At 36.6% G+C, this 27,306-nt stretch overlaps 5 protein-coding genes across 5 annotated transcripts; 3 read left to right on the forward strand and 2 right to left on the reverse strand.

Moving 5' to 3' along the window:
* Positions 1 to 241: 241 nt before the first annotated feature.
* CBG26480 lies at positions 242 to 4,126 on the forward strand (the record flags this gene model as incomplete). The annotated part of the gene is made up of 6 exons (XM_045236078.1): positions 242 to 413; positions 607 to 763; positions 867 to 958; positions 1,001 to 1,173; positions 3,539 to 3,775; positions 3,938 to 4,126. The coding sequence occupies 6 exons, from the start codon at positions 242 to 244 to the stop codon at positions 4,124 to 4,126; spliced, it is 1,020 nt and encodes a 339-aa protein (XP_045098776.1).
* A 912-nt stretch (positions 4,127 to 5,038) lies between these two features.
* On the forward strand, positions 5,039 to 5,981 carry CBG08286 (the record flags this gene model as incomplete). Its single annotated transcript, XM_045236079.1, has 5 exons — positions 5,039 to 5,133; positions 5,322 to 5,422; positions 5,478 to 5,537; positions 5,718 to 5,834; positions 5,893 to 5,981. The coding sequence occupies 5 exons, from the start codon at positions 5,039 to 5,041 to the stop codon at positions 5,979 to 5,981; spliced, it is 462 nt and encodes a 153-aa protein (XP_045093730.1).
* A 102-nt stretch (positions 5,982 to 6,083) lies between these two features.
* CBG08285 lies at positions 6,084 to 7,631 on the reverse strand (the record flags this gene model as incomplete). The annotated part of the gene is made up of 4 exons (XM_002634449.1): positions 6,084 to 6,182; positions 6,229 to 6,485; positions 6,968 to 7,293; positions 7,549 to 7,631. The coding sequence occupies 4 exons, from the start codon at positions 7,629 to 7,631 to the stop codon at positions 6,084 to 6,086; spliced, it is 765 nt and encodes a 254-aa protein (XP_002634495.1).
* Positions 7,632 to 11,135: 3,504 nt separating this feature from the next.
* On the forward strand, positions 11,136 to 12,887 carry CBG08283 (the record flags this gene model as incomplete). The annotated part of the gene is made up of 5 exons (XM_002634448.2): positions 11,136 to 11,194; positions 11,250 to 11,569; positions 11,882 to 12,073; positions 12,450 to 12,706; positions 12,765 to 12,887. The coding sequence occupies 5 exons, from the start codon at positions 11,136 to 11,138 to the stop codon at positions 12,885 to 12,887; spliced, it is 951 nt and encodes a 316-aa protein (XP_002634494.2).
* Positions 12,888 to 15,454: 2,567 nt separating this feature from the next.
* On the reverse strand, positions 15,455 to 19,917 carry CBG08282 (the record flags this gene model as incomplete). The annotated part of the gene is made up of 5 exons (XM_002634447.2): positions 15,455 to 15,577; positions 15,636 to 15,892; positions 16,431 to 16,759; positions 16,804 to 16,871; positions 19,774 to 19,917. The coding sequence occupies 5 exons, from the start codon at positions 19,915 to 19,917 to the stop codon at positions 15,455 to 15,457; spliced, it is 921 nt and encodes a 306-aa protein (XP_002634493.2).
* Positions 19,918 to 27,306: the final 7,389 nt, after the last annotated feature.

A 27,306-nucleotide genomic window follows, 5' to 3' on the forward strand; every position in this document is an offset into this window, starting at 1 on the left:
TTGGGAGTCATTCCATGTGAGTCTCAAATTCTATGATCTTTATGATATTGCATGATGTTGTCTATGCCCCAATAACAACAGTTATGTTCGGAACTTCTTTTTCTCTGGGTCTCGCTCTCCGTTCATCTCTCTTCTCCTATTGTTGTCCTTTTTCCGTGCTTACTTCATTCGTACTATTCGTCCTTCCTTTGCATTCATTGGAACGTATCGCTGTTTCTGTTACCTCAATTACTCATATACCATGAATAACGATTCTGATCCATCTCTCATTCTTGACAAATTCCTCGATTCTCTGAAATTTCAAGCAACTCTCAAATCAATTGTAAATAAGTCTTTGCATCCGATTCAACAAAGATTAGACAGAATGGAATCGAAATTAGATGAACTCAGCTCATATTTGAAAAAATATAATGGTGAGCTATTACCTTTTAATTTTCAAAGTTTTAGCTGATTTTCAGCCCCGCCCATTCCACGGCTTCAAATGGAGATGAATCTGGCTCTCAATCTGTCTAAAACTTGGTCTCTACCGATTCATTTGTCTATTCTCCAGTCACAATCATGCTCGGAATTTTTCCATTTTTCAAACTCGCCCATCCGAGTATTCAGCAAAAATTACTGACTTTCTCCTTGAAAAGGGGACGGATGAAGATGCAACAGAATATTTCATTGATTTATTAAGTGTTTTCAAGGCTACAAGACCTGCTGCTGAAATGACGAAACCTTATACACTAAAATCTAAAGAAATAGACGAATACTGTCATCGGTGAGTATATCCCAGTTATTATACTGGTACGAACAGTCGGAGCTGCGGAAGAGAAATACCCAACACCTGAAGCCGTTAAATATAATTAAAATTGTTATCTCAGATACGGACGTCACAGTTTGGAACTCTCTGTAATTGAAGACTTTCTGAAAATGGACATCTTATTTCTGGAGGTACAGACAGAATCCGAAAATTGTTAGTTCTGCAAATATAACCTGAAAGAAATGCATCTTTCAGCATCTTCTATAACTAACTCATTCGATTATGATCCTTTTTATGGTTGGTTCATAGATTTGGTCCATACAAGCGAAAGGAAATTTTACACTTCGCCAGAAGACTCTCATGATGTGGAGTTTATGTGTTATACCGGATACAAACATAATTACTCTGAAAACGAATTGTTTCGAATGGTTGAAATCGAAATTAAGACATTCACTTCCTTATATGTCTTTCTTCCAAGAGAACAGTTCAAATTGAAGGAGATTATGAAAAATATGAAAGATACTAATTTCTAACTCATTTGTTTAATTTGTAACACATTGATTTTATAAGTGACTGATAGTCCTGAATCAAATAAATTATTATTATGATTATTATTATTATTATTATTATTACTCAAAAATTTGAAAACTGTGGAAGTCAGAAAAACGGAAACCTAGGTATTTATAAACTGAAAATGTGAAAAGTGTTATATTTGAAAGTTCAGAAATATGCGAATCCGAAAGTTCTTTTTCGATATTGAACCTCGGATGAAAATTTCAAAATTTCCGAGTTTCTAAAAAAAATCCGAGTTTCTGAACTGAAACAAACTGCTGAAATCTTTTATTTTCGAACTGAGGATTTCAAAAACTCTTACATACTTTTCCAATTTTCAAGTTTCAGAGTTTCCAAATTCTCTAGCTTCTGAAGTTTTGAATATTTAAGTGTTCAATTTTTGAACTTCGAGAAGTTGGCAGAATTAGGAGGTGTAAAGCCAGAGATTTGGATTCAAAACGTCCACAGTTTGAAACCTTAATTTCAAAAACTTCAGTTCTTATTTGATTTTCAACTTCAGAGAGTTCCTATGTTGGAGATTTTGAGAGTTCCTATAGTTCGAAATTCCTGTATTTCTCCCTTTTTGATTTCTTCTGATGATCCGGAAATCTCGAAACTCAAGAAATTTGAATTAGAAGATTCAAAACTTGGAAACTCAAACACTCTAAAATTCTAAAGTTTTTAAGATTTGAATATCGGTGAAAGCATTCAAACTGATTAAAAAACAGTCAGATATTTTCATATTCATTTCTGAACTCTCTACAAAAAAAACCAAAAAAGTTGTCACCGATCTGGCTCGAAAACGCGTAGCGCGGGCAAAAGCACAGTGCGTTAACCGCTACACCACGGGTCGCCACAGTAAAAAGAAATGGCGTACACGTGTGTGGGATTTCCTCCCCCAAGACTTCAAAATCGAAATTTCGAAAATAGAAAGGGTCGGGCCTAAACTAATAAAAATTTCTGATTCGCCTGTCCAGGTTTCAGCTCAAGCGATTAACTTTGAATGGGCTAACCGTCACGCGACATACATCCTTACATACGGAATTTGTTGAATGTTATTAGTAATGATTTACACAGACCATAACAACGATCTAGACATGTTTCGAATCGTTTTTAAATGTCTTTGAATGTACTGACTACAGAACCCTGCTGCAGCTTTAGGTTCTATATACTGTATTCTGATAGTGAGAACGCTAGCGGATTACTGTAGTTTTGACGAAAGCATAAAAAACTCCTAGATTTTTTCGATATCTTCAACAACGATAAATGAAGAAGATTGATTAGAAATACCGTAAATTCTCTAATCCATAGAAGCCCACCCCGTACGTCCGAACTCGATTATCTCGGTTCTTTTTAAAGGCATCAAAAAGTTGTTAACTGATAAAAAATTGGTGATGTTATCAAAACAAATTTTATCTATTGACAGATTTTTCATATCTCTCTTCGGAACCGAGATAAGTGAACTCCAAGTAAACGTATAGTGTGAGCTTCTATGAGTGGAACGATAATGAAGGTTCCGATTTTCGAATTTTCAGAAAATCAATTTTCGGAAAAAAAATGTTTTGAATACTGTAGCTTACAGTTTATTTTTTTAAAGACTTAAAAAACCTAGAATAAAAAACTGATCTTCAGTATTGACATACTCAAAGGGCGGGACTTTTTTGTTGAAAAAGTTACGAGCCCGCCAATGTCCTTTAGAGGTTTTCATCATGAAAATGTTTCAAAATATGATTTTCAATTTTGCTTGATGATTCTGTGATTTTTTTTTCTTTGAAATTATTCTGAAAACTTCCAATCCTTTTTTCCGACTTTTCCAGAAAATATGAATTGTGATTTCAGGAAGCGACGAAGGAAGAAGTCGTTCAAATACACGTGGGACAAGCGTTGAGTCATACAGTACCTCCTCAAATGTCTAGCGTTTTTTTTCAATTTCAAACAGTCTGGGCGTTGATACTAACAGTGGTTGCTGAATCGGAAGCTCTGAAGGAAGAAATGTCATATGCCCACCAACTTTCACGAACCGTTGCTCATATGAGCAGAAAATCTCGCTATGATAGCCAAGTCTGTCTGAACACTTGCGAAGATGGAGAGTATTGTATTAAATGGATTTTGAGTATCTTGAAATCATACGGATTGATGAACGAATGCCGAAAGCTCTGGCCATGAGAAGGTCGGCTGATGCAACATTCACGCATTACAAAAGCACATGTTTCCTCGTCGCAATCCTGGAAATTCTAACAGGAAACAATTTGGAAAGTAATGATGCAATCTCATAAATACAACCTAGAAAAAGAAAAACAGCCATTTCGAATCGTCTCCCGGGCCTTGGATCAACTATCTAGTAACCCGTCAAAAGCATTTCGGACTGGAGTGATGATTAAGTTCTTGGTGGGAACATGTCTTGGACTGCAAGTTGTCGATGGAATCGGAGGAAGAGCTGAAATTCTACTAGAATCGCTGATTAATTCGGATATGAAAGTGTTTGATCCATTCAAGTTTGAATATTCACTTTTCAACAGAAACGGAAATTTCAAAAATTCGATGTCAAATATTTGGACGGAAATTCCTTTTCCATCTGTCCGCAATTTCTGGCGAGTCTAGGAAAAACTGATGATTTGAACCATGAAAAATTATTTTCAGGCTATCCATTTCACTGATCTGAAACCAAGTGTTACTTCACAGCCACTCATTCTCAACACTTCATCAGGAACTGTTTATTATCGTTTATATGCAGCGGCCGCCAAGACCATGAACGATAAAAATGTTCCTCATGTGAAGTCGATAATTCTGTGGAAAATTTTGGGAATTCAATTCTGGTTTCAAAACTAGCTTTGATGTTTGCTCAAAACCAGTCGAAGGAGTCACTGTTGGAAACTACGAGAAGAAAATGGATAGTTAATTTTTGCCCACTTTGGTCCTTGTTTTTGCAAAATCACTTCTCATCCTGTTTATTTATTTTAAGACTTTGATAAACCTTTTCTTTAAAAATTTCTTGAATGAATTTGTTGAATTCTTGATTTTATGAATTCTCGAATTTTCGAATTCTTAATTTTTGGATTCTTAGATTTTCGAATGCTTGGAATAAAATTCTTGGATTATTGGATTCTTGAATCTCTGGATTTTGGATTTTTTAATTTTGGATTCCGGGCGTACAAATTTCCACTATCATCATTTAACCCACAAACCATACATCTGCTTCGGAAAATGTTTTTTTCTCGCTCCTCCGGCATTAGTACATTTGGTAACCGGACAGATTATATGAGGGTGGAATAGCAGGAAACCAATACATGACATGTCGAGGGGATTAAAAAACAAAACTGTCAGCCAAAAAAAAAAGAAAAACGAGTTTGAATTTTCGGTTGGAGGTATAAAAGGCTGGCAACGACCGGATATTTGGTTTTGAACTTATTTACTAAAAAGACTGATGTTATTACTAGGTGAGTGGCCTATAAACCGTAAAACCTGTAATAGAAGGGCCTGTCAGCATTGATCTATATTATCTCAACTTCTACAAAAGATAACAAAAATCTGTCAACTGATAAATTGTTTATCATAATATCGCAAACATTTTATTAGTTGACATATTTTTTATATCTTGCATAGGCGCCGAGATAATAGAGCTCATTCTGTACAGTGTGGGGCCCTTCTATTTCAGGTTTTACTGAATATGTTTTTTGGGTTTCTAGTCCATTAAAGTTTCCAGCTATTCTCTTTCTTCCTCTTTGTCTGGCCCAATATGGTATGTATGGTGGCTATGGTGGGTACGGAGGTTACGGTGGATATGGAGGCTATGGTGGATACGGTATGCCATATGGAGGACCATTTATGGGATATGGGTAAGTTTTTCTAAATTTCTGGAGTGAAAAGGTCCTTAGTTTTTTGAATTTGGGGAACCTGTCAGAATTCTTCCCAACGCACCACCTCCTGATTTCCCGATTCCTTCACCTTCTCCCACAAATCCACCCACGGAAAGTCAACGCGACTGTCGTGGACTGCCTTCAATGAGATCCAGGAGTCTTTGCAGATACGGTGGTCCCAATCCGATGACAATGATGGGCGGTGGAATGTACGGGAATGGAGCGTGTATGGATACGAATCCACAGTGTTCGGTTTGGGCCAGTACTGGTGAGTTTGGGAGTTTTCTCTTGTAGTTTAAAAATTAGGATTACTGTAATTTCAGGTCAATGTGCTACAAATGCGATGGTAATGCGGCAGACATGTGCATTGTCTTGTGGGACTTGTAAGTAATTTCAAATTTTCTCAAAGTGCTTTAGAAAATGTGAAAAGTAAAAAACTAAATAATATCGCGCCGAAGGCGCACCAGCTGGCTGGTTAATAACATTTCTCTAGCTACATTAGTTTTCTAGCTATGCTTTAAAGTTAGGTGTGCTACATGAATCTGTACCATTTCATTTTCCAGGCGCCTCTGGTCTCAGCGGTCTTGGAACGTCTTCAATCTACTCTCCATACGGTGGTCTCGGCGGATTAGACCAGTATCCGCTGTCACAGTTCATCGGTAGATCTATTTATGAAACTGGTAGGCTTTCGAAATGACGCATCCAACATTTTTTTGTTTAATTTAGTTAAACTTACAGGTCTTCTGAACCGGCAACCAGTTCCGAACTCTTCGAAAAATATTGGAATTATTACAAAAGCAAGGGCTGAGCAACTGCCGAGCAGATGAAAAAACAAGAAATATTTATTTTCATTTTGATCTCTTTTTGAATAAAATAAATTTATTTTTGAACAAAAAAAAAACAAAACTGATGATAACTGATAACTAGGTCTACTCAATTTCCACTTGATAACCAAATGTTTCCAGTTTTCCCTTGATGTATGGCGGTTGGGTTTTTGTGTGCCATGCGTAGATTTTTCGTTGACCCTCCTGAAATTCTCCATATATATTCTTCTGAAAATCCAGATGACCTTACCTTTCCCTCCCATCCAAACGGCTCTATATCAGTTCTATCCAACCCCATATCTTCGAGAAGACATGTCTCCGGGGCGCCCGTTCCTCGTTTACAAAATGTTCCGAATTCGGCATCCGAGTTGAGAACCACTTTTAGATTGACTGCAAATCCAGCCATATCAACCGCAAATACTCGTTTTGGGCTCCACTGAACATTGAATGAAGGCACTTTTCCATCAGTCACATTTGGTGCCTCCACTGGACTACCACCACAGTAACCTGGAAATTAGAAGCTTTCAGATCAGTGCTTCTTTTTCGAAAAATTTCCGAACGAAATTTCGCAAAACTTCAAAAATTGGTTCTCACAGTTTTCAGACGAATTTTCTGAATATAGAAATTGGTGGCCTAGAAATCTTTGTAAAGGTAGTACGCTACCATGTTAAAATGTCCCACAAAACACTCCAGATATATTTCAGGCAACTTCTAGGCCATACAACACTGGCCTAGAAAACTTTGCTTGCAAAAGTTTGGCCACTATGGTAAGATATTTAAGAAACTGCATCAGGTGAGTATCAGGCCATTCCTAGACAACTCACCTTGATAACTTATAAAACTCAACCTGCAAAGTTAGGCCATCACGTTAAAATGGCCTAGAAAACACACAAGGTGCATGTTAGACTATTTTTCGTTCGAACATAACGAAAATCACACACTGCTTGAAATGTCAAAAATCGAAAAAATCTTGACCAAAAAATTCTCACCAACTGCCCATATCCCCAGCTTCTTCACATTCATAATATAATCCGTAAATAGTCGAATATCATACGAATTATCATCATCTCCAAAATAGACGACACCATTTTTACTCGGTCCCACAATCTGCTCTGTATTGGATCGAATGAATCTCAAAGCCATCGTCCGTTGATACCATCCTTTTTTCGGAAATCCTTTAGCTGTCGGATAAGCCATGTAGGTGTACTGTAGTCCCGTTCCGTCAAGAATATCCTTAACAGCTTGAGATGTCTTGTTTCCGTCTTCAATTACGATCCAGTAGAGATTTTTCACATGAGCCAGGGTGTTAGCCATTCTAAAAGTTCCAGAATAAAGTTTAGAATAAACTAAATAATTTATCTCGGTTCCTGTTAATGATATGAAAAGGTGTCAACTGATCAACTGTTTATCATAATATCAGAAGTGATTTGTCAGTTGGAAATTTTTATTGATATCTTTCAAAGGAACCCAGATAATTGAGCTCAAGGTTGACAGTCTGGGAGCCCTTATATCAGAGGTTTTACGGTAAGTCGACCCAGGGAAATTGAAAATCATGTTTTGAGTTACTTACCTTATCATATCCGGTACTCTAGTGTATCTTTTGTAGGTGGGCGTCACTACGATGACCATTACAGACTCCGATGACTCAACCATGAGTGTTCCTTTTCTGAAACTTCTCAGTTACTTTCAAATTACTGTACCTGCACATCTTACATGTATGTAGAATGATGGAGTGCAATAAGACAAAGAAACACAATGAGACCTACATAAAGAGGGACTAAACGGGGATTGTTCAGCTTTCGAGTGTTGAACAATCCTGGAAGAGAAAACCGTTCTTTTGGGAAGTTAGGCCACATTGGAAAGCTGGCCGAAAAACAGTGAAAATCTATATCGCCTGCTCATTTCTGCCACGTCAAATAAAAGAAGGAATTTTTTTTGAAGAGGTCACAACAAAAAAAAATTAAACAAAAGAGGAAATGTGTGGAAACTTATATGAGATTTGTCATCATTTTAATCTCACAATCAGAAAAATGCCCCTCACGAGGCCGATCTGAGTAGGGGAGGGGAAATGGGATAATTTAGATATTTGACACAGGAAAGATGTAACCGGTAGAAAAAGAAAAATAGGGGAGCAAATATATCAATAACGGGTAATACTGGAAGAAATTAAGGATTCAAACTCGGAAGGTAGGAGAAATCGGGTAACTTGGGAAGTGATTGCGTTCCACAGGGGAACAATTGGAGAAAAATAGTCAGAGGAGTAGGACTGAACAATAATTAAGTTCATAGGGCGACGAGGGGAGGAGGAGTATTTGACATGTCCATTTAGGTTAGGAAAGTAAGCAGAGCCATTTAAAAATTTATAGAGAAGAATTAGTTGAGCTTTTAGCCTACGATGTCGAATGGAGAACATATTGAGGATAGAGAGACGATCAGAAAAGGAACTGTACTGGATATTACAACGCTGGAAAATACACTTAGAGAAAAATCTTAAGGGATATTCTAGTTTTAGAGCAAGGCGAGAAGAAGGCGGAGGGGAATAAACTACAGAACAATATTCAAGAATCGGGAGAACATAACATTTGAACAGATGAATGTAGAATTTTGGTGAATTAGATCTAAATGACTTTAAGAGTTGTTTGGAACGGAGAAGAGCTAAAGATGTGATTTTGTTGATGTGAGCAGAGAATTTGAGAGAGGAATCAGTAATGAGTCCCAAGTCCCGGACGGAGGAGGAGGGAGTAAGAGCGATACCCGCAATATTGAGAGGATGGGAAGAATTATGGGAACCTAGGCGAAGAAGGGCAGTTTTAGAGTGGGCAAGAGGGAGATGGTTGGCGGTAGCCCAATTTACAACCATGTTGATACCAGTTTGAAGGGCGATTGGGTCATGAGAATACAATTTGATATCATCAGCAAAGGCGGCAAGGTGAAGAGAGGGGATTTGTTCAAGTTCTAAGAGCAGATCATTGATGAAGATGAGAAATAGTAAGGGACCGGAGACTGATCCTTGAGGAACACCAGAGGGAATGACAGAGGAAGGGGGTCCAATAAAATAATAGATTTTGACAGAGAACGTTCGACCAGAGAGAAACGAGGAGAACCAAGCTACGTAAGATTTAGGGACTCCAAAGCTAGCAAGGTTCTGGATGAGAAGTTGATGATGTACCTGGTCGAAGGCTTTGCGGAAATCGAAAAAGACGACGTCTAGGGTATTATATTTCAAAAGAGTAGTTTTATAATTCGAGACAGATTGAACTAGAGAGGTGGTGCAGGATCTGTAGGAGAGAAAACCATGTTGAAGACTACTGAATTGATGGAGGAATTCCCATTTGATGCGATCACATACCAATCGTTCGAAAATTCGAGCGAATGGGTCAGTAAGCGAAATGGGGCGATAGTTTTCGGGCGATGAAGGAGAACCCTTTTTTGGTATGGGAACGACTACTGCGTGTTTCCAAGAGTCGGGTACATGTGATGTGGAGAGTGAGTCAGAGAAGATAATCGATAAAGGTAATGAGTGGCGCATTTTTTAATGATAAAGTAATTGGCCGAATGGGGAGAATAGCCACAACGAGGCGGGAGTTTGCGAAGAAGCTTCTCGATTATCCAGGGATCGAAGATTTCAAGGTCAGAGCCAGAAAAAGGAAGATACTGATGACTTATTGCGGGAGTGATGGATGCGGATGAAGTGAGATGATTATAATTAGAAGAGAATGTTTTGGTGAAAAGGGTGGATTTTTCGTGTTCAGAAGTTATAAGACAGCAATTAGCAGAAAGAGGTGGGACTTTAGGTGAAGATCTAATTCTACTTTTGATGAGGCGCGGACAGCACGACAGTGTGGGGCTGAGAGTATTCGGAATTCGTCACTTACCATTTTCTTATTGATTGTTCGAATGAGAAATTTGATACGAGTTCGAACATGGAGAATTTTCCTGGGAGCCGTAGTTGGAGTTTTAAGAAGCTTGGAGTAGAGGTGCCTTGCCCGTTTAAGCTTTCGAAATGGTAGAGAAAAGGTTTTGGATTTGGGTGGAGGAAGCAGAGGAGTATGATTACGAATAAGTGTGGAAAGAATATCAATAAATTTAGTGAATTTTTCGGAAGGAGAAGGCAAAGTACTAAATGAGAGGTCCCAGTCGATGGTGGCGAGATCGGAGTTGAGGGAGCGCAAATTGCATTTCTTGAACCATAAACGAGGGCGAGATATGGATGGAGATAGAGGAGTGAGAGTGGTAGGAAGAATGTGGAACTTGACGGCAAAGTGGTCAGAGTTAAGCAGTGGAGGCTCGACGGCGACATTAGAAAGAGGAAGATCATCAGAGGAGATTACAAGGTCCAGAATTACAAGGTCATGAATTACAAGTATGCTCTATTGATAATTTGCTGCATGGGCCTAAAGTACAGCAATTCGAGAATTTTTCAAAAAAAATGCATTTGGGGCAAATGAACTCTAACAAAATGTTAAAGCCCTCCGTTCGATGAATATGTGGAAAGTGCGCTCCACCTAACTCGGACTGTATCAAACGCGCTCTATCGAAGTTGTCCCGCTCAGGATTTTCGGCTATTTTGGAGTTCTAGACCACAAGAAAGTCTAGGCCATTGTATTTAAGGTCAAAGCTATGCTCTAGTGCTCAGTAGAACCTCTACACTTTGAACTTAATTATCTCGACTCCTATTAGAGATGTCAAAAATCTGTCAACTGATAAAATGTTAGTGATATTATGATAAATAATTTATCAGTTGACAAAGTATTGATATCTCTCATAGGAAGCGAGACAATTGAGCTTAAAGTGCAGGCAATAAGCTTCAATTATTAATACGGTAGATATCTAGGTCATGGTCTGAAAAACCCAAATTCCTAGTTCCCGTGAAAAATTTTGAAAATCAAATTAAATTTTATTCATATATCTAATTCGTGGCTTCCTAAAACTGAAGCTGAAATGACGAATCTGGATGGTGAGCTACCTGGAATTGTTTTTTTGTATTCTCTAATTTTCAGAAAAATCAAAATTAAAAAAAATTCTAGAAAATGGGTTTTATGTACTTTTGTTTATATTGTTTGTGACAGCAGTTTGTTTTCTGTACCTGTAAGTGCCAAGTAGGATTTTCCAAAAAAACTACAGTAGTACTTTTGCAGTCTTCCCACAAAACAACCAATGATAATTGTGGTGACACCCACTTACAAACGACTCACCAGAATTCCTGATTTGTTACGGTAAAGACTTTTCAGAGATTTCTAGAGCTTTCCAACCCCCCTCAAAATTTTCCAGAATGGCCAACACCCTGGCCCATGTCAAAGATCTTCACTGGATAGTGATAGAAGACGGGCCCCAAATTGTGCCTGCTATCGTGAAAATCCTGAAGCGAACCAATCTACCGTATATCTATATGGCGCATAAGACAGCTGTANGATATCCGAAGAGAGGGTGGTATCAACGGACGATGGCTTTGAGGTCATTAGGTCTATTGGGAAGAAATGCTGGATCGGAGCATACAGAAAGAGTACTATTTTTGGAGATGATGATAATTCGTATGATATCGATTTATTACGGATTATATCAGGCATGTGAAGAAGCTGGGAATGTGGCCAGTAGGTGAGAATTACAGGTCAGCTTGCTTAGACCATTCTAACATTATGACCTACTTCCCCAAATGATTTTTCCAGNCCACCATGGTAAATGGTCTAGAAAATATACTAGGTGAATATCAAGTCCATACTAGGACGTTTACCATTGTCGCCTAGAGAACTCCACTGGCAAATGTTAGGACACTATGTTAGAAAGACCTAAAAAACACACGAGGTGAATATCAGACAATTTGTGGACCATCAACTACATATGGTCGCCGAGAAAAACCATATTGAGAAAATTAGGCCATTGTATTCCTCACATCCCATTTTCAGGACTAATGTACGACGTCCTCGTGGAAGCACCAAAAGTCACAAATGGAACTGTCACTGGATATAACGTTATATGGCATCCTACTCGGAAATTCGCAGTTGACATGGCTGGATATGCAGTCAATCTGAAAGTGATCCTCAACTCGACAGCTGTTTTTGGAACTTCTTGCAACGTGGAAAAGGATCTCCTGAGACGTTTTTTTTGGATGATTTGGGTCTAGAAAGAGAGGATATCGAACCGTTTGGATGCGAGGGAGAGGTGAATGGAACATCTGGATTCACATATTTATTTTTAAAATTCAATTTTTTTCAGAAAGACCGCGAAATCTTTGTTTGGCACACAAAAACGAGCACTCCAAACATTGTTCAATCCAAGAAGAACCAAACAAAACCAGTTCCACCGCCGGATACATTTGGCTATTTTGTTGAAGTGTAGATCGAATTTTTTAATCTAGTAAACTGAATTAGCGAAAGCTAGGCCACCACTTCAAAACCGAGCACATTTTGGCATTTTTCGAATAGACACACAGGGAAATTGAACCTGCTTGCTTAATCCAAAAATGTCTTCCAGGTCTCGTCGGTGGTACTGTAGTTGAGGCGCCCAAAGTGGTCGACGGAAAAGTCACTGCATTCAACGTGAAATGGAACCCAAAACGTCGTTTCGCAGTTGATATGGCTGGATTTGCAGTTAATCTTAAGGTGGTTCTAAACTCTGATGCCGTATTCGGAACATCCTGTAAACGAGGCGGTGGTGCTCCAGAGACATGTCTTCTGGAAGATATGGGACTGGAAAGAGAAGATATCGAACCATTTGGTTATGAGAAAACGGTAAGTGAATGGAACATCTGGATTCACATATTTATTTTTAAAATTCAATTTTTTTCAGAAAGACCGCGAAATCTTTGTTTGGCACACAAAAACGAGCACTCCAAACATTGTTCAATCCAAGAAGAACCAAACAAAACCAGTTCCACCGCCGGATACATTTGGCTATTTTGTTGAAGTGTAGATCGAATTTTTTAATCATATTTCCTGAATCCCCATTCCCATTGTCTTTTTCAAAACGGGTGTACCACCTCCTCAACCGTGTAATTTTCCATTTCCTAGACGCTTCCAAAAAATATATCTTCTTCTGTTTCGGGTTTATTCTTCTTTTTATGTGCTTCTTGTTCTCTCTTGCGTTTCTATGTCAATTTTCGGTTTTTTTTTTCTTAATGATTTTTTGAATGTCAGTTTTATAAACTGTTTTATGATTGTGATGGATGTGAATCAACAGCAGAGAAAAAGTGAAGGAATTCAGAATTTTCGAAAAAAAATTCTATTGGAATTTTCATTTGGCATTGGTGCATTCTAGGAATCATCTTTTTTCTACACTTTCAGTAACATCTATGTACTATCACTTTCTAAGTATTTGTCATGCACTTATCGAACAGCTGGTTCCAGTCAAAAGAGTTAACCCTCTCTCTAAAAAACATTCCTTGCATGCCCGAAAACTGCAGAAACGAAAGCTTATCATATGGCGGAAAGAAGTAAATTCTTCTGAATACAAACTCATATCTAACCAGCTCAAATCTCTGCTTCGTACTGAAGAAACGGAAACTATAGAAATCACAAATAAGCTACCCCGAATTTGACCCATGCTTGCTTGAACTAATGCTCGGCAAACTAGCCCCTAAAGTTAACACCACCCCGACAAGCTTCCCGCAATTTTCCTTAAGAAAACGTGTACTGCTACCATATATATCTATTCCTCTATCAATAATCTTTCTAATATCTATTCCTCTATCAATAATCTTTCGAAAATCTTATCGTACTGCATGTGTTCCTCCAAGTTGGAAAACCGCTATAGTTAGGCCACTCCACAAAAAAGGAACCAAGACTGACCCAAACCTATTTCACTAACATCATCTGTCGGCAAGCTAATGGAGAAGATTATTCACAAACACCTTATCTCTTTTCTTGACGACAACAATCTTCTTACTAACTGCCAATTTGGATTCCGTTCCAACCGAGGAACACAATCCCAGTTGCTTTCTTATCAAGCATTCTTGCTCAATAATCACGTTTCCAAAAATACAACGCATAGTGTGTACATTGATTTCAAAAAAGCTTTCGATACTGTTTCCTTTAAAAAGCTCATGCTTAAACTAACATCTTATGGCATAGTCTCTAAAATGCACAATTGACTTTCCTCTTTTCTCATTGGCAGAACACAACGAGTAATCGTGAATGGCAAGCTGTCCAGAGAGACGGAAGTCCTTTCGGGTGTTCCTCAAGGCTCAGTTCTCGGACCGCTTCTGTTTCTCATTTTCATTAACGACATAGAAGATAACTTTTCTTCCAACTTTCTACTCTATGCTGATGACTTGAAACTATTTTCTACTAACCCAATGCATATTGAAAGTGATCTGGAAAAACTGGAGAACTGGTGGTATACATGACAAATGAGTGTTGCACCCACTAAATGTGAAGCTATCTCTTTCTCTCATAAAAGAAGTCTTAATAACACTAACAATCATTTTTCAATTAACGACGAGAGATTGTCAACTGTTCAGAGGATTCGTGATTTGGGAGTCATTCTCAATTCGTCACTGACCTTCTCTGACCACTTCGCTACCACACTCCGGAAAGCACACCAACGAATTAACATTTTCTTTAATGTTCTCCGCCGGTCTAAAATGGATATTTTCTTAAAATGTTTTGTCATCTACATTCGCCCCATTCTTGAGTATGGTACAATTGTTTTCTCCCCCGTCCTCAAGGAGCAAATCAAGCTTCTTGAAGGCGTCCAAAAGTCATTCCTGTTCCGATATTACAAGAAGTTCAACTATCCCTATATATCCTACTTTGATTGTCTCCGTGATCACAATTTAGAATTCTTAGAGTACCGTCGACTTCTATCCGATCTAGTTTTTATGTATAAAGCTCTAGTTTCCCGGGAAATTGCAATTGCCCATAACCTATTCATTGTCCCGTTTCATCATAATCATCTAAGACGCCACCCATATTACATTCGCTGTACATTAAAAAATGCCTTCAAGAAGCTTGATTTGCTCCTTGAGGACGGGGGAGAAAACAATTGTACCATACTCAAGAATACTCATGCAAGGAATGTTTTTTAGAGAGAGGGTTAACTCTTTTGACTGGAACCAGCTGTTCGATAAGTGCATGACAAATACTTAGAAAGTGATAGTACATAGATGTTACTGAAAGTGTAGAAAAAAGATGATTCCTAGAATGCACCAATGCCAAATGAAAATTCCAATAGAATTTTTTTTCGAAAATTCTGAATTCCTTCACTTTTTCTCTGCTGTTGATTCACATCCATCACAATCATAAAACAGTTTATAAAACTGACATTCAAAAAATCATTAAGAAAAAAAAACCGAAAATTGACATAGAAACGCAAGAGAGAACAAGAAGCACATAAAAAGAAGAATAAACCCGAAACAGAAGAAGATGTATTTTTTGGAAGCGTCTAGGAAATGGAAAATTACACGGTTGAGGAGGTGGTACACCCGTTTTGAAAAAGACAATGGGAATGGGGATTCAGGAAATATGATTAAAAAATTCGATCTACACTTCAACAAAATAGCCAAATGTATCCGGCGGTGGAACTGGTTTTGTTTGGTTCTTCTTGGATTGAACAATGTTTGGAGTGCTCGTTTTTGTGTGCCAAACAAAGATTTCGCGGTCTTTCTGAAAAAAATTGAATTTTAAAAATAAATATGTGAATCCAGATGTTCCATTCACTTACCGTTTTCTCATAACCAAATGGTTCGATATCTTCTCTTTCCAGTCCCATATCTTCCAGAAGACATGTCTCTGGAGCACCACCGCCTCGTTTACAGGATGTTCCGAATACGGCATCAGAGTTTAGAACCACCTTAAGATTAACTGCAAATCCAGCCATATCAACTGCGAAACGACGTTTTGGGTTCCATTTCACGTTGAATGCAGTGACTTTTCCGTCGACCACTTTGGGCGCCTCAACTACAGTACCACCGACGAGACCTGGAAGACATTTTTGGATTAAGCAAGCAGGTTCAATTTCCCTGTGTGTCTATTCGAAAAATGCCAAAATGTGCTCGGTTTTGAAGTGGTGGCCTAGCTTTCGCTAATTCAGTTTACTAGGCCACCATGGTAAAATGGCTTAGAAATGGTCTGACACGGCTCAGGTGTGTTTTAAGGTAATTTTGAAGTGGTGGCCTAACTTTTGCAAGTTGGGTTTTCTAGGCCACCATTAAAAAAAGGCCAAGAAATGACCTTACAAGCCGTAGTGTGTTTTTAGGTCAATTTAACGTGGTGTCCTAATTTTTTGCAAGTTGGGTTACCACTTCAATGGCCTAGAAAACACACCAGGGCATGACAGGACGTTTCTAGTTCATTTTAATGTGGTGACCTAAAAAGCCAACTTGCGAAAATCAGGCGACCACGTTAAAATGACCAAGAGAAACACACCGGGCCATGCCTGCTCTTTTATAGGACATTTACCATGGTGGCCTAGAAAATTCATATAGGAAAAGCACTACACTGAAATTTCCATTCTTACCGACTGCCCAGATTCCAAGTGTCTTCACATTCCTAATATAATCCGTGAATAATCGAATGTCATACGAATTATCATCGTCTCCGAAATAGACGACTCCTTCCTGATGATCCTGTCCCAGAATCTGTGACGTATTTGATCTAATCAATTTCAGAGCCATTGTCCGTTGATACCACCCTCTTCTTGGGTATCCAAGCGCTGTCTTGTGTGCTTGATAGGTATACGGTAGGCCAGTTCGATCCAGAATGTCTTGAACAGCCGGGATCGTTTTGTTTCCGTCTTCTATCACAATCCAATGGAGGTCTTTGACATGGGACAGGGTGTTTGCCATTCTGAAAGCTTCTTGTTTGAATAGTGCCAAACACATTGTACATACCGTAACATATCCGCAATTCTGGTCATCCGTTTGTACGTCGGCGTCACCACAATGATCATCCGATTCGTCTGATTTGTTTCAGACCTCTTGAACACTGGATATGCAGGTTGCCGTCTGAAAAATGTTCCAAAACTATAAAACACTATTTTTCTCGAATTTTAATGAACTTACACATCCTCTGAAAACTGAAAGACCACCAGAAAAATGAACATGAAGAATAGTGTGTACATTCCATATTTCTTCAGCTTGTTCATCGTTCGCATTGTCGGGTAGCCTGGAAAATTTTTTTTTGAATGGGGACTAGGAAATATTTTGGGCCACCAATAGCGAAAACTTTTCAATTTTTGGCCCTTTAGAAAACTTGAGAACTTTTGAAATTCTAGAAGGTTTCGAAATTCTAAACCAGGTCATTTCGGGGGGAGTTTTGGGTTCTGGGTGTATTTTTAAACAATCTAGGCACTTTTTGGGATTCTGGACCACTTTGAGGTTCTAGGGCCACGGCTGGCCGTGTCCGCGGGCGGCCGAGATTTTTCTCAGCCTTGCTCCTAGCTCCGGAAATCTACAGCACTATTTTTTGGAATTCTAGGTTACTATGTTTTGGGATTTTAGGCCGAGGGATTATGTGCCTCTAATCCAGATTCTAGACTACCATTATTTAGGTTTCTAGGCCTCCATTTGGGATTCTAGGTCACAATTTTCGGGATTCTAGGCCTCCATTTGGGTTTCTAGGCCACCAATAATTGGGTTCCTAGGTCATCACCATTTGGGTTTCTAGGCCACTATTTTTGGGATTCTGGGGCTAGGTATTCTAAGCTTCTATTTGGTATTGTAGGCCACTATGTTTTGGGATTCTAGGCAACTATTTTTTGGGATTCTAAGCCTCTATTTGGGATTCAAGGCCGCCACTCTGGGGTTCTAGGACACTATGTTTTGGGATTCTGGGCCTGGGGATTCTAAGTTTTCATTCGGGATTCTAGGCCACTATTTTTTGGGATTCTAGATCTCTATTGTTTGTAATTCTGAGCCAAGGGATTCTAGGCCTCTATTTGGACTTCTAGGCCATCACTAGTTGGGTTTCTAGGACACCCCTGGATTCGATTCCTAGGCCGTCACAACTCACCAATACACCGTCTACAATGCTTTTCGATGTCCTCCTCGCAGCCTTTTTGCAGAGCCTGAGACTCCAGTTTGTCGCCGAACACTGAAAAACATTTTTTTTAATTTTTAAATTAAATATTAAATCTTGAAAACGATGAGGTCATCGACCTCATCACCTTCAAAAGTCAAAAAAGAGATCTTTCGCTCTCTTTTTTCTGGTCCCGATCTCTTCTTTCTTTTTCTTCTTTTTTTCTTTTTTTCGGCTTCAATGCACAAAAAAAGCAACGGGAAAAAAACAAAAGCTGAGAATGGGAACTGGCAAAAATACATAATTCTAGTTGGACGCCCGTTTTCCGAGTTGCTAAGGAATTCTGACAGATGGACAGAGGGGGGAAGAAAATGTGACTTTTGAAAGGAGCAGAAAAAAGTGGTACGGATCTTTGAAGAGATGCTCAGAGAGATGTTTTAAAAATCTTTCGAAACAATAGGAGATGTTCTAGAATCGATTTTTCGAAGCTGCCCATAAAACTAGACAGTTCAAGGCACATACAAATATAGAAACGCGTTGAAAGTTTAAGAATCGAGTGGTGGGTGACTGATAAGGCAATTAGAAGCATTCCCGAAAAATTCCATTTTGAAAGAAGAGGGAGAGGCTAGACAGATGATAAGAGTCTGACGCACGATTTTCAGTTATAAATGGAAGGGGAAAATTGATATATTTGAGTTTTGGTATTTCAAGTTTGAAACACTAGAAACAAGAGGACCATGAAGATAATTGTGTAGATTTTCAATTACCGTAAAACCTGTAATAGAAGGGTCCCTTCGGTTCCTGTAAAAGATATCAAAATTGTGTTAACTGATAAAATGTTTCTGATATGTTAAACATTAAACAATTTGTTAGTTGACAACTTTTTTATACCTTTAACAGGTACCGAGATAAATTGGCTCGAAGTCAATAGTTAGAGAGCCCTTCTATTGAAGGTTTTAGGGTGAAATTAGTCTCATGTTTTCTGGTGTCAAATTGAAGATTTTTAAAATTGTGTCTTTTGATCATCTAGATATTTATTTTGTGACAAAAACCTCTAGGTTGTCGAAATTCTAACTCAAATATAATTTATGTGATTTTAATAATTTTCAGAAAGTATCAGTTTCAGCATTATTGAGTTTTCTAAAATTTGAGAAAATTCTCTTAAAAAAACATCAAAAATTAGTCATTTATGCCAATTCTGAGACAAGTTATGATCATTTGAAATTTCATAGAGAGACGCAGAGAAACGAGAGTGCTCTCCTTTCTCTGCGTCTTTGACTATACAACTCCGAATCGCTGTAATTCGGTTCAAAATCGTCGTGAAGAATTCTAAAAAAACAACAAAGATCAGAAAAAAACTAATTTTCATTTCTTCAAAAGTTCTGGTCCAAAATCGAAAATCAAATAACACAATTTTTCAAACTAGCAGGTGTTATAAACTTTTTATTATTTCAAAATGAAACCGAACTTTTTAGAACATTTGAACTTTGAAAAACCATCTGACGATATTCAAAAAATGTTATGTACAGGCATACATATGTTATGACTTGGATGTTGAGGGGGAGGGAGAGCGACCTACAAATTTCAAAAAGAGAGAAAAATATAATCTCAAAACATTTTGTACTCTTATTCACCGTCCTTGAATCGGTGGATTTAAAAATGTAAACTATACTTTTGGAGTACAAAATGGTTCAAATGTTCAATCTACAATTATAAAAAACATTTTTTTGATGGCCTAGAAAACTTAAAAAACGGCCTAGAAAACTTAAACCCACGAAGAGGATAGTTTCAAGAAACGAAATTTCACAGAAATAGACCCATCCCAAAAAATGAGGATATTATACGACCACATAAAACACATAGTAACAGAGAACACCGGAAAACGGTGGGGAGGATATAATTGGATTGAAAGTAGACGAATATATAAAAAACGAGAAGGGGGTCTCACAAACAAAAAAGTGAGAGGAGAAAAGTAAAACGTAGAACATGATGGATAAGTTACAGAGGAGCGATATGAAGAGGGATTTTTAGATTTTCGAGATTTCAAAATTTCGGAATTTTCAATTTTTAACAAATCCTTAGAAATATCAGAATTTCCAATATTTGGAAAAATCGCAAAAACTCGGAACTCACAGAATTTGGAATTTCGAAACATCGAAACTCTAAAAATTCTGAAATTTTGAAAAAGATTTTGAGATTCAGAACGCCGGAAATTAATATAATTGTATTTTTCTCAAATTTTAAATTTCGCAATTTTTAAAATCTTTAAGATTTCAAATTTTCAGAATATCTGAACCTCGATGATTACCGTAAAACCTGTAATAGAAGGGCTCCCAGACTGTCAAGTTAGAGCTCAATTATCTCGGTTTCTATTCAAGATATAAAAAAAGTGCCCACTAATTAAATATTGGTGCTGTCATGATAAACAATTTATCAGTTGATAACTTTTTGATATCTTCGACAGCAACCGAGATAAATTGGCTCAATTATAGGTTTTACGTTATTCAAAACTGCAAGTTTCAAATCAGGAATTTTCGATGAACTCCAAAATAATAAAAATACAAACTTGGGAATTCCCACTTCCTAGTCCAAAAATCTAATCCTATTCCTTGAGGAGACAATGGAAAATGCGGGATGGAATAGAAATAGGGTTAGAGATTATGAATGGAAAATGAAAAATGTAGGTATCCCCTTCATAATCCCCTGGCACCCTAGACTACTGGATTCTTGGATTTTACGATTTCTCAAAATGTACCTTTAATCTTGTCATCGTCAGAAGATTTGGAAGACATTTTTGGAATGATCAAGAAGAAAATGAAAATCGTTAACCTATACGACGCCTACTGTTCAGCAACATTTCGAAGATAAGCGGGAAACCAAAAATAGACAGGTGAGCAAACTTCTCAATCAGTTGACTATAAGTTACAGAGTCAACTGATTTTTGATAATTGAAAAAGTCGATAATCAATTAACAAAACTAGTGATAAACATAGGTTTGGTTTTTTGTTCCAAACATTTATGAGTCATTAAAGTTTTGCGAATTTTGAGAAATTTTTTTGGTTCCAAGAGCCTCAATAGATTTCAGCCTTATAAAATTGCGAAAAATGGTTTATCATTCCAAAAAATTAATGAACCAAATTTCAAAATTTTGAAATCTTCATTGTTTCGAACCTCAACTGAATTCTGAGATCCAATGAATTCAAAAAATGAGTTCGTACATTTTTATACTCGCAAGAAGCAACATGAATCATGTTTTTGTTGACTTTCGAAATACAATTTTTGAAGATGTCATTCAAAAACATAAAATAGACAGACATTCAAAATATATTAGGAAGTAGAGAATTTTCGGATTTTCCTCATGTCTGAGAGATACCGTATTTTCTATATGTAAACTTTGAGCTCAATTATCTCGGTTCTTATAAGAGATATCAAAAAGTTTTTAACTGATAAAATATTTGTGATATTATGTTAAATAATTTATTAGTCAACAACTTTCCATATCTTTGACAAGAATTGAGATAAATGAGCTCAAAATTAGGTGGGCTTCTGTTATCGAAAATACGGTAGTTCAACTTTGAAGTCCTGAAAAAGTAACCTAGAAACGTTCAATTAAAATGAAACTTTTCAAATTTTCTAAACGGAAATAGAGCTTCATTTTGATAATTGACAAGTTTTTTGTACGAATACAAAAAAGCGAGGAAGTTGTCAATTACAAAAGTTCACATAGTTGTATGTTTCGTAAATCCTGGCATTTTCAGACAAATCATAAAACTTTGAATCCATTTTTAGGGCTCCAAATTTGACTATTTTCCCCTGGAAAACTCTGAAAACGGTATTTTTGTCCGGTACAAAAATACAGCGATAACAATTATAAAATAGTTCCCATTTTTCATAAAATCTAAAGATTTTCAAAATAAGTACCTTGCGCATTGCTCCACAACATTGCTCAAAAAATGCCTTCAAATTTTAGAAACTGTAGGGAATTTTTAATTTTTATGAAACAATATAGGTCAATACCTTATAAGGCGGAGTTCTGAAATCATCGAGTCGGAAAATATACGACATCAGAAAGGACGTAGTAAGGGGCGTTAAAACTGATAAGACCCACAACCACACCCCCCTCGCAGAACTTATAGTTTGCTTTTCCTCAATTCCTTCTAAAAAGTATTTTTCTGTCATCAAAAAAGGCGCACCTCACACACCCAATTTTATTGATGACAATTCTAGAAAAATAAAATTCTAGTCAAAAAAATCCATACAGAAAAAAAAACCAAATTTCATGTTCGTCTGTATATACCAGAGAGTATAAAATAAAGTTTTGAATGTCAATTTTCCTCGATAATCTCTTTTCCATTGTCTTCTCTCACCTATTCATTTTTCGAAACCACAAAACCTATAATGAGTGATAGAGAGGGAGAGGGAGAGAGAGAGAGAGAGAGAAAGAGAGAGAGAGAACCGTAAATGCTTTAATAGAACGCTTCTACTGAATTATCTCAGTTCCCATAAGAGATATCAAAAACTTGTCGACAAATAAAATATTGTCAATATTATGATAAACATTTTATCAGTTGACAAAATTTTGATATTTCTTATAGAAACTGAGATAATTGAGCTCAAAGTCAAAGTACTGAAAAATTGAAGCGTTTACAGAAAAACAACTTTTGGAGCCATTTTGAAAAGCCACACCCACAAAAATACAATTTTAAGACTCACTTGTTTCTGATTCTGAAAAATTTGAAGACGACGTCAACAGTGCTTTGTGCTCCTGACACCTTTCTTGTTTGTCGTCATCCACGTTGGAAGATGACGTCGGTAACCGTAACGACTTCTGAAAAATTTCGCGTTTTTTTCAGATTTTGCTTTAATAAGCTGTTATGTGGATCGATATCAAAGAAATTGTAAATTTAAAAAAATGAGAAAAAAAGAAAAATGATCTAGAAAAATTGGAAGGAACAATATGTAAAATCAAAACTAGGTTTTCAAAAATCATGACTATTTTTGATTCTTGTAAAAATTTCATGATCAAGTTTGGAACAAAAAAGATACAGCCATTGCTCTAAGAATAAAAAAATTTCAAAGACGCATATCTGTGAACTACAGTGGCTAGAAAAAACGAGTACTTGGTGGGTATGCCATCAGAAGAGATACAGTATTTCTGGTTTTTGTAAATCCCAGAAAGCAGGTGTTATGAAAATTACTTTCAAAAAAATCTAAATCTCAAATTTGACAATTATAAAATTCAAAAAAAAAACATTGCAGAAAAAAACTATTTATAAGGCTGTTTTCAAATAATTTCAAAACTTTAGAAAGTTGGCGAACAATGACTACTACAGTCTACAAGAATCACGAATCAAGTGGAAGGAGAATTTCAAGTGGCACCAAACATTCTTCGACTTTTTTTGCATTCTGATCATAAACATATAACAATCAAGAAATGGAACATACTAGTTTGACCACTCTCTTCTCTCTTCCTCTCTCTTACCTCTTTTTCCCTCTCGTCACTTTTCATTTTTAATAATCAAACATTATCAGGTGAGAGTGTGTAGACGGATTGAATTAGAATTGAAAGGCAAAAATCAGAATATTTTGTGTGGAAAAAGAAGAAGATAATGAGGAGGGTTTCCAGAGGATTGTGAGAGATGGAGAGACGAAGAGAAAAGTAGAGAACAATAGAAGAAAGAGAAACTTGTTCGCGGGTTTAGGCGGGATTACTCGTATTATATAACTGTTTCACTCAACACAGTTTATTGTTATGGATGTGAGGGAAATAGAAGAGATTCAGAAATTTCGAAACAAAGGAAGAATCGGAAAAAATGACAGGATGTGGAAATGTTTTTTTTCCGGATATCAAAAATTCTGGATATATACTACTTCGAGCTCAATTATTTCGTTTCCTATAAGAAATATCACAAATTTGACAACTGACAAAATATTTCTGATAATATGATGAATGATTTATCCATTGATCATTTTTTCGATATCTTCTACAGGTATCGAAATGATTGAGCTCAAAGTTCAAGTGTGTGGGTGGCGTCTACCGTACTTCCTCTAATAAGAACCCAACTTATATGTACATTTTAGCTCAATTATCTCGGCTTCTGTAAAATATAGCAGCAATCTGTCCTCTAATAAATATTGGTGATATTACGACAAATAATTTATCAGTGGACCACTTTTTGATATCTCTCATAGGAACCGAGATAATTGAGCGTCTTATTATACCCTAGAATAAGGTTATCAAAAGTTAGCAACAGACATTCCTATTCAGATACGCAGAATCTAATACACCAGCAGATATTTCAAAATGATTAAATTTCAGGGTTTTCGGAAAACCTTTAAACAACTGCAATTAAATCTTTTCAGCTTTGGAAATTTCAATTTTTAAAGTTTACAGTACTAATATTGTCAAATCGAAAAAGCTGGTTCAGATATTACTATTCAAATTACGGGTTTTTTTAAATCCTTATGCTACAGTACAGTTAAATAAAATATACAAACACGTGTTTTTAAGTTGATTTTTAGCCATTCTGGCTATTTTCAGGAGCCTTGAACTCGGCTGTCAAGTTTTCGATCACTTTGAAAGCTTTGGATGGTTTAAAACAGACATAGATTAAAAACTTTGCACTCACAGTACTTTTTGAAAATTCCTAGTTTTTCAGCTTTTTGCCTTTCTGGAAGACATATTTTTTTCCCGTTTTCAGTAAAAAAACATGCCAAAAGGGGATGTCTTTCAGAAATCGACAAATATCAGAAAAACTCAAAATTTTCAAAAATTCTGTGAATGCAAAGGTTTTAATCTAGGTCTGTTTCACACCCTCCAAACTTTCAAAGTGGTCGAAAACTGGACCGCCGAGCTCCAGACTCCTGAAATTGGTCGAAACGAAAATAAACTGGAAAATACGGTTTTTGTATTTCTCATAAATTCGAATAGTAATATTTGAGAGAGATTTTCCGATTTCCTAAGATCTGTTTCTAAACCCACATTATGCTTCAATATGTTCTTTATAAATGTTGTATTCCTTTAAATAACATTTTTTCTGTCCAAAACTCAAAAACCTATTCCCAACCCCGGGATTAATCCCCGATCGCTTTTTTTTTCAATAACCAACAATTTTTCTAGTCCAACCAAAAACCGATTTTTGCGATCAAAATTTTATTCTGCACACATTTTTTTATCAATGTGCATCTATTTCTGATTCACTATATTTGTGTATTGACGTAAATTCAAAGTCAGAAAAATTTGATTTGAAACAAAATGGGAATATTTATAGAAAAAGAGAGCAAATGCAATAACTCACCAATGACCAAACAAAGGTTTTGACTGACTGATAACATTTGAGGAAGAGGAGTGAGTAGTGAATCGGCATTTTTTGGAAAATTAGAGTGGAGGAGAGAAGTTTTGGGGATGTCAAAAAGTGGAAGATGTTGGCATTAGAGGTCAGGAGAGGTTTCAGAGAAACTAGAGCGTCTAGTTGTCTGGAATCTCTTAGATACGTGGATCCGAGGGTGTTATGGACAGAATTTCAGTTTCCATTCAGAAGGGAAAATCAACACTTGAGAAAAAAGCAGAACCAAAAAGCTCCATGTTATGTATTAGGTTGGCAGGAAAGTAACTGTCCCTTGTTTTATTTGTGAATAATACAAAAGCAGGATTAATCCAAGATTAGCAGTATGCACCGTCGTGGTCCACGACATGACGGTCCACGGAGATTCTGATCACCAAACTTATCAAACTTCTATGTTTCTGATTACCGAAATGTAGTACTTAAGAACAAGGCTGTCTTTTTAGTTTAGGTACTTCTGAAATAGGTAGGATCGGTGGCCTAGGGTCCTGATAGTTTTTGGCTGGCTGGGTTTTTTTTGACAGAACGGACTGATTGGTCCACGGTAACATACCGACGGCCTCAATCACGGCCGGTCGCGGCCGGCCGCGGCCCTGTTTCCGACAGTCTTGCTTAAGTACTTTAGAATTTTTGAATGTCCATTCTCTGAATTTCTGAGTTTCTGATTTTCCAATATTCGAGTTTTAGTCCTTTTTTTCAGAGCTGTTTTTTTCAAAGTCTAAATTCAGAAAGAAACATATTCAGAAATTTGAAAGTAAGAAAAATCTGAAATAATTAAATTCAAAAATTGTAAAAGTTAGACAATTTGAGATGTAGAGATTAGTTAATTAAAAATGTGGCAGTTCCAAAACTCTTCAATTTTCAATATTCAAAAGTTTCAAGTCTGAATCTCCAAGTTTTTGGAATTTGAATTCATGAATGTTTTTAATTCTGAAGTTTTGATGTTCATAATTTCGAAAACTTCTCACAATTACAAAACTTATGAATTCTCGTATTTAAAGTAGACATCTAAATATGGAAGTTTGAGAGTTTTTGAGTTTCTGAATAGAAATACCGGAAATTCAGAAAATCTAGTTAGAAACGGAGATCCAAAAGCTCAAAAACATGGGAATCGAAAAATGAAGTTCATCTTCATTTATTTGGAAAGAGAAATCAAAAAATGAAGAGCGGAGCGACGAACAGTGCAATAAATAGGTTCGATCGCGCCGAAGGTGCACTATCCAGATGTTTGAAGCGCCGGAGGCGCGGCAAACAGGCCGGTTCAAAAATATAAATTTCAGCAATTTCGGGGAAAAGTTAGGATTTTTGAATTGAAATAATTTTAAAGCTCCTATGAAAATTGTCTACGTCACTACTGAAAATTTTTTGAATTTCCGCCGGAACCAATTTTTCATGATCAAACTTCAAATAAATTTTTAAAAGATCAAACTTTAACCAAAATATGTACAATTCGGGGATCTATACACAAAATATTATGCGGAAAGACCCAAATTTAAAATTCGAATAATCCAACAACAGGTTCTACAAATTATGGTTTTTGAGTCTTTTTTTCATAGGGGAAAAAGATTGATCTTTGATTTCCATTTTTTCAAACTTTGAAGAATAAGAAGCAAGAGAACTTTTGAAAATCTAACTTTTGAGAGTGATCTTCTAGATTTTTGGAATCTGGCATACATTTCAATCTGAGTCATATTTATATTTTATTTTGCATTTTTGACATACAAACAAAAAAATTTAATGCCATTATTTCCTTGCATAAATTATGCCGCCTGACGAAATGTTCAAAATGCACATTTTTTGATTTTTTGTTTGCGATCGATTTGAATAAATTATCTTTCGATCCTTTTTGGAGGAGAAAAAGGATCATCAAACACACAAAAATTGAGAAAAAGTAGGAATTCTAAAAAAATGAAAATGATGGACTGTAGAAAAATTAATAATTTCTGAATTTCTGAATTTCTGAATTTCTGAATTTCTGAATTTCTGAATTTCTGAATTTCTGAATTTCTGAATTTTCTGAAATATTGATCTTTG

Source organism: Caenorhabditis briggsae (genome assembly GCF_000004555.2).
Source record: "Caenorhabditis briggsae complete genome, chrIV, whole genome shotgun sequence".
Taxonomy (NCBI): Eukaryota; Metazoa; Nematoda; class Chromadorea; order Rhabditida; family Rhabditidae; genus Caenorhabditis; species Caenorhabditis briggsae.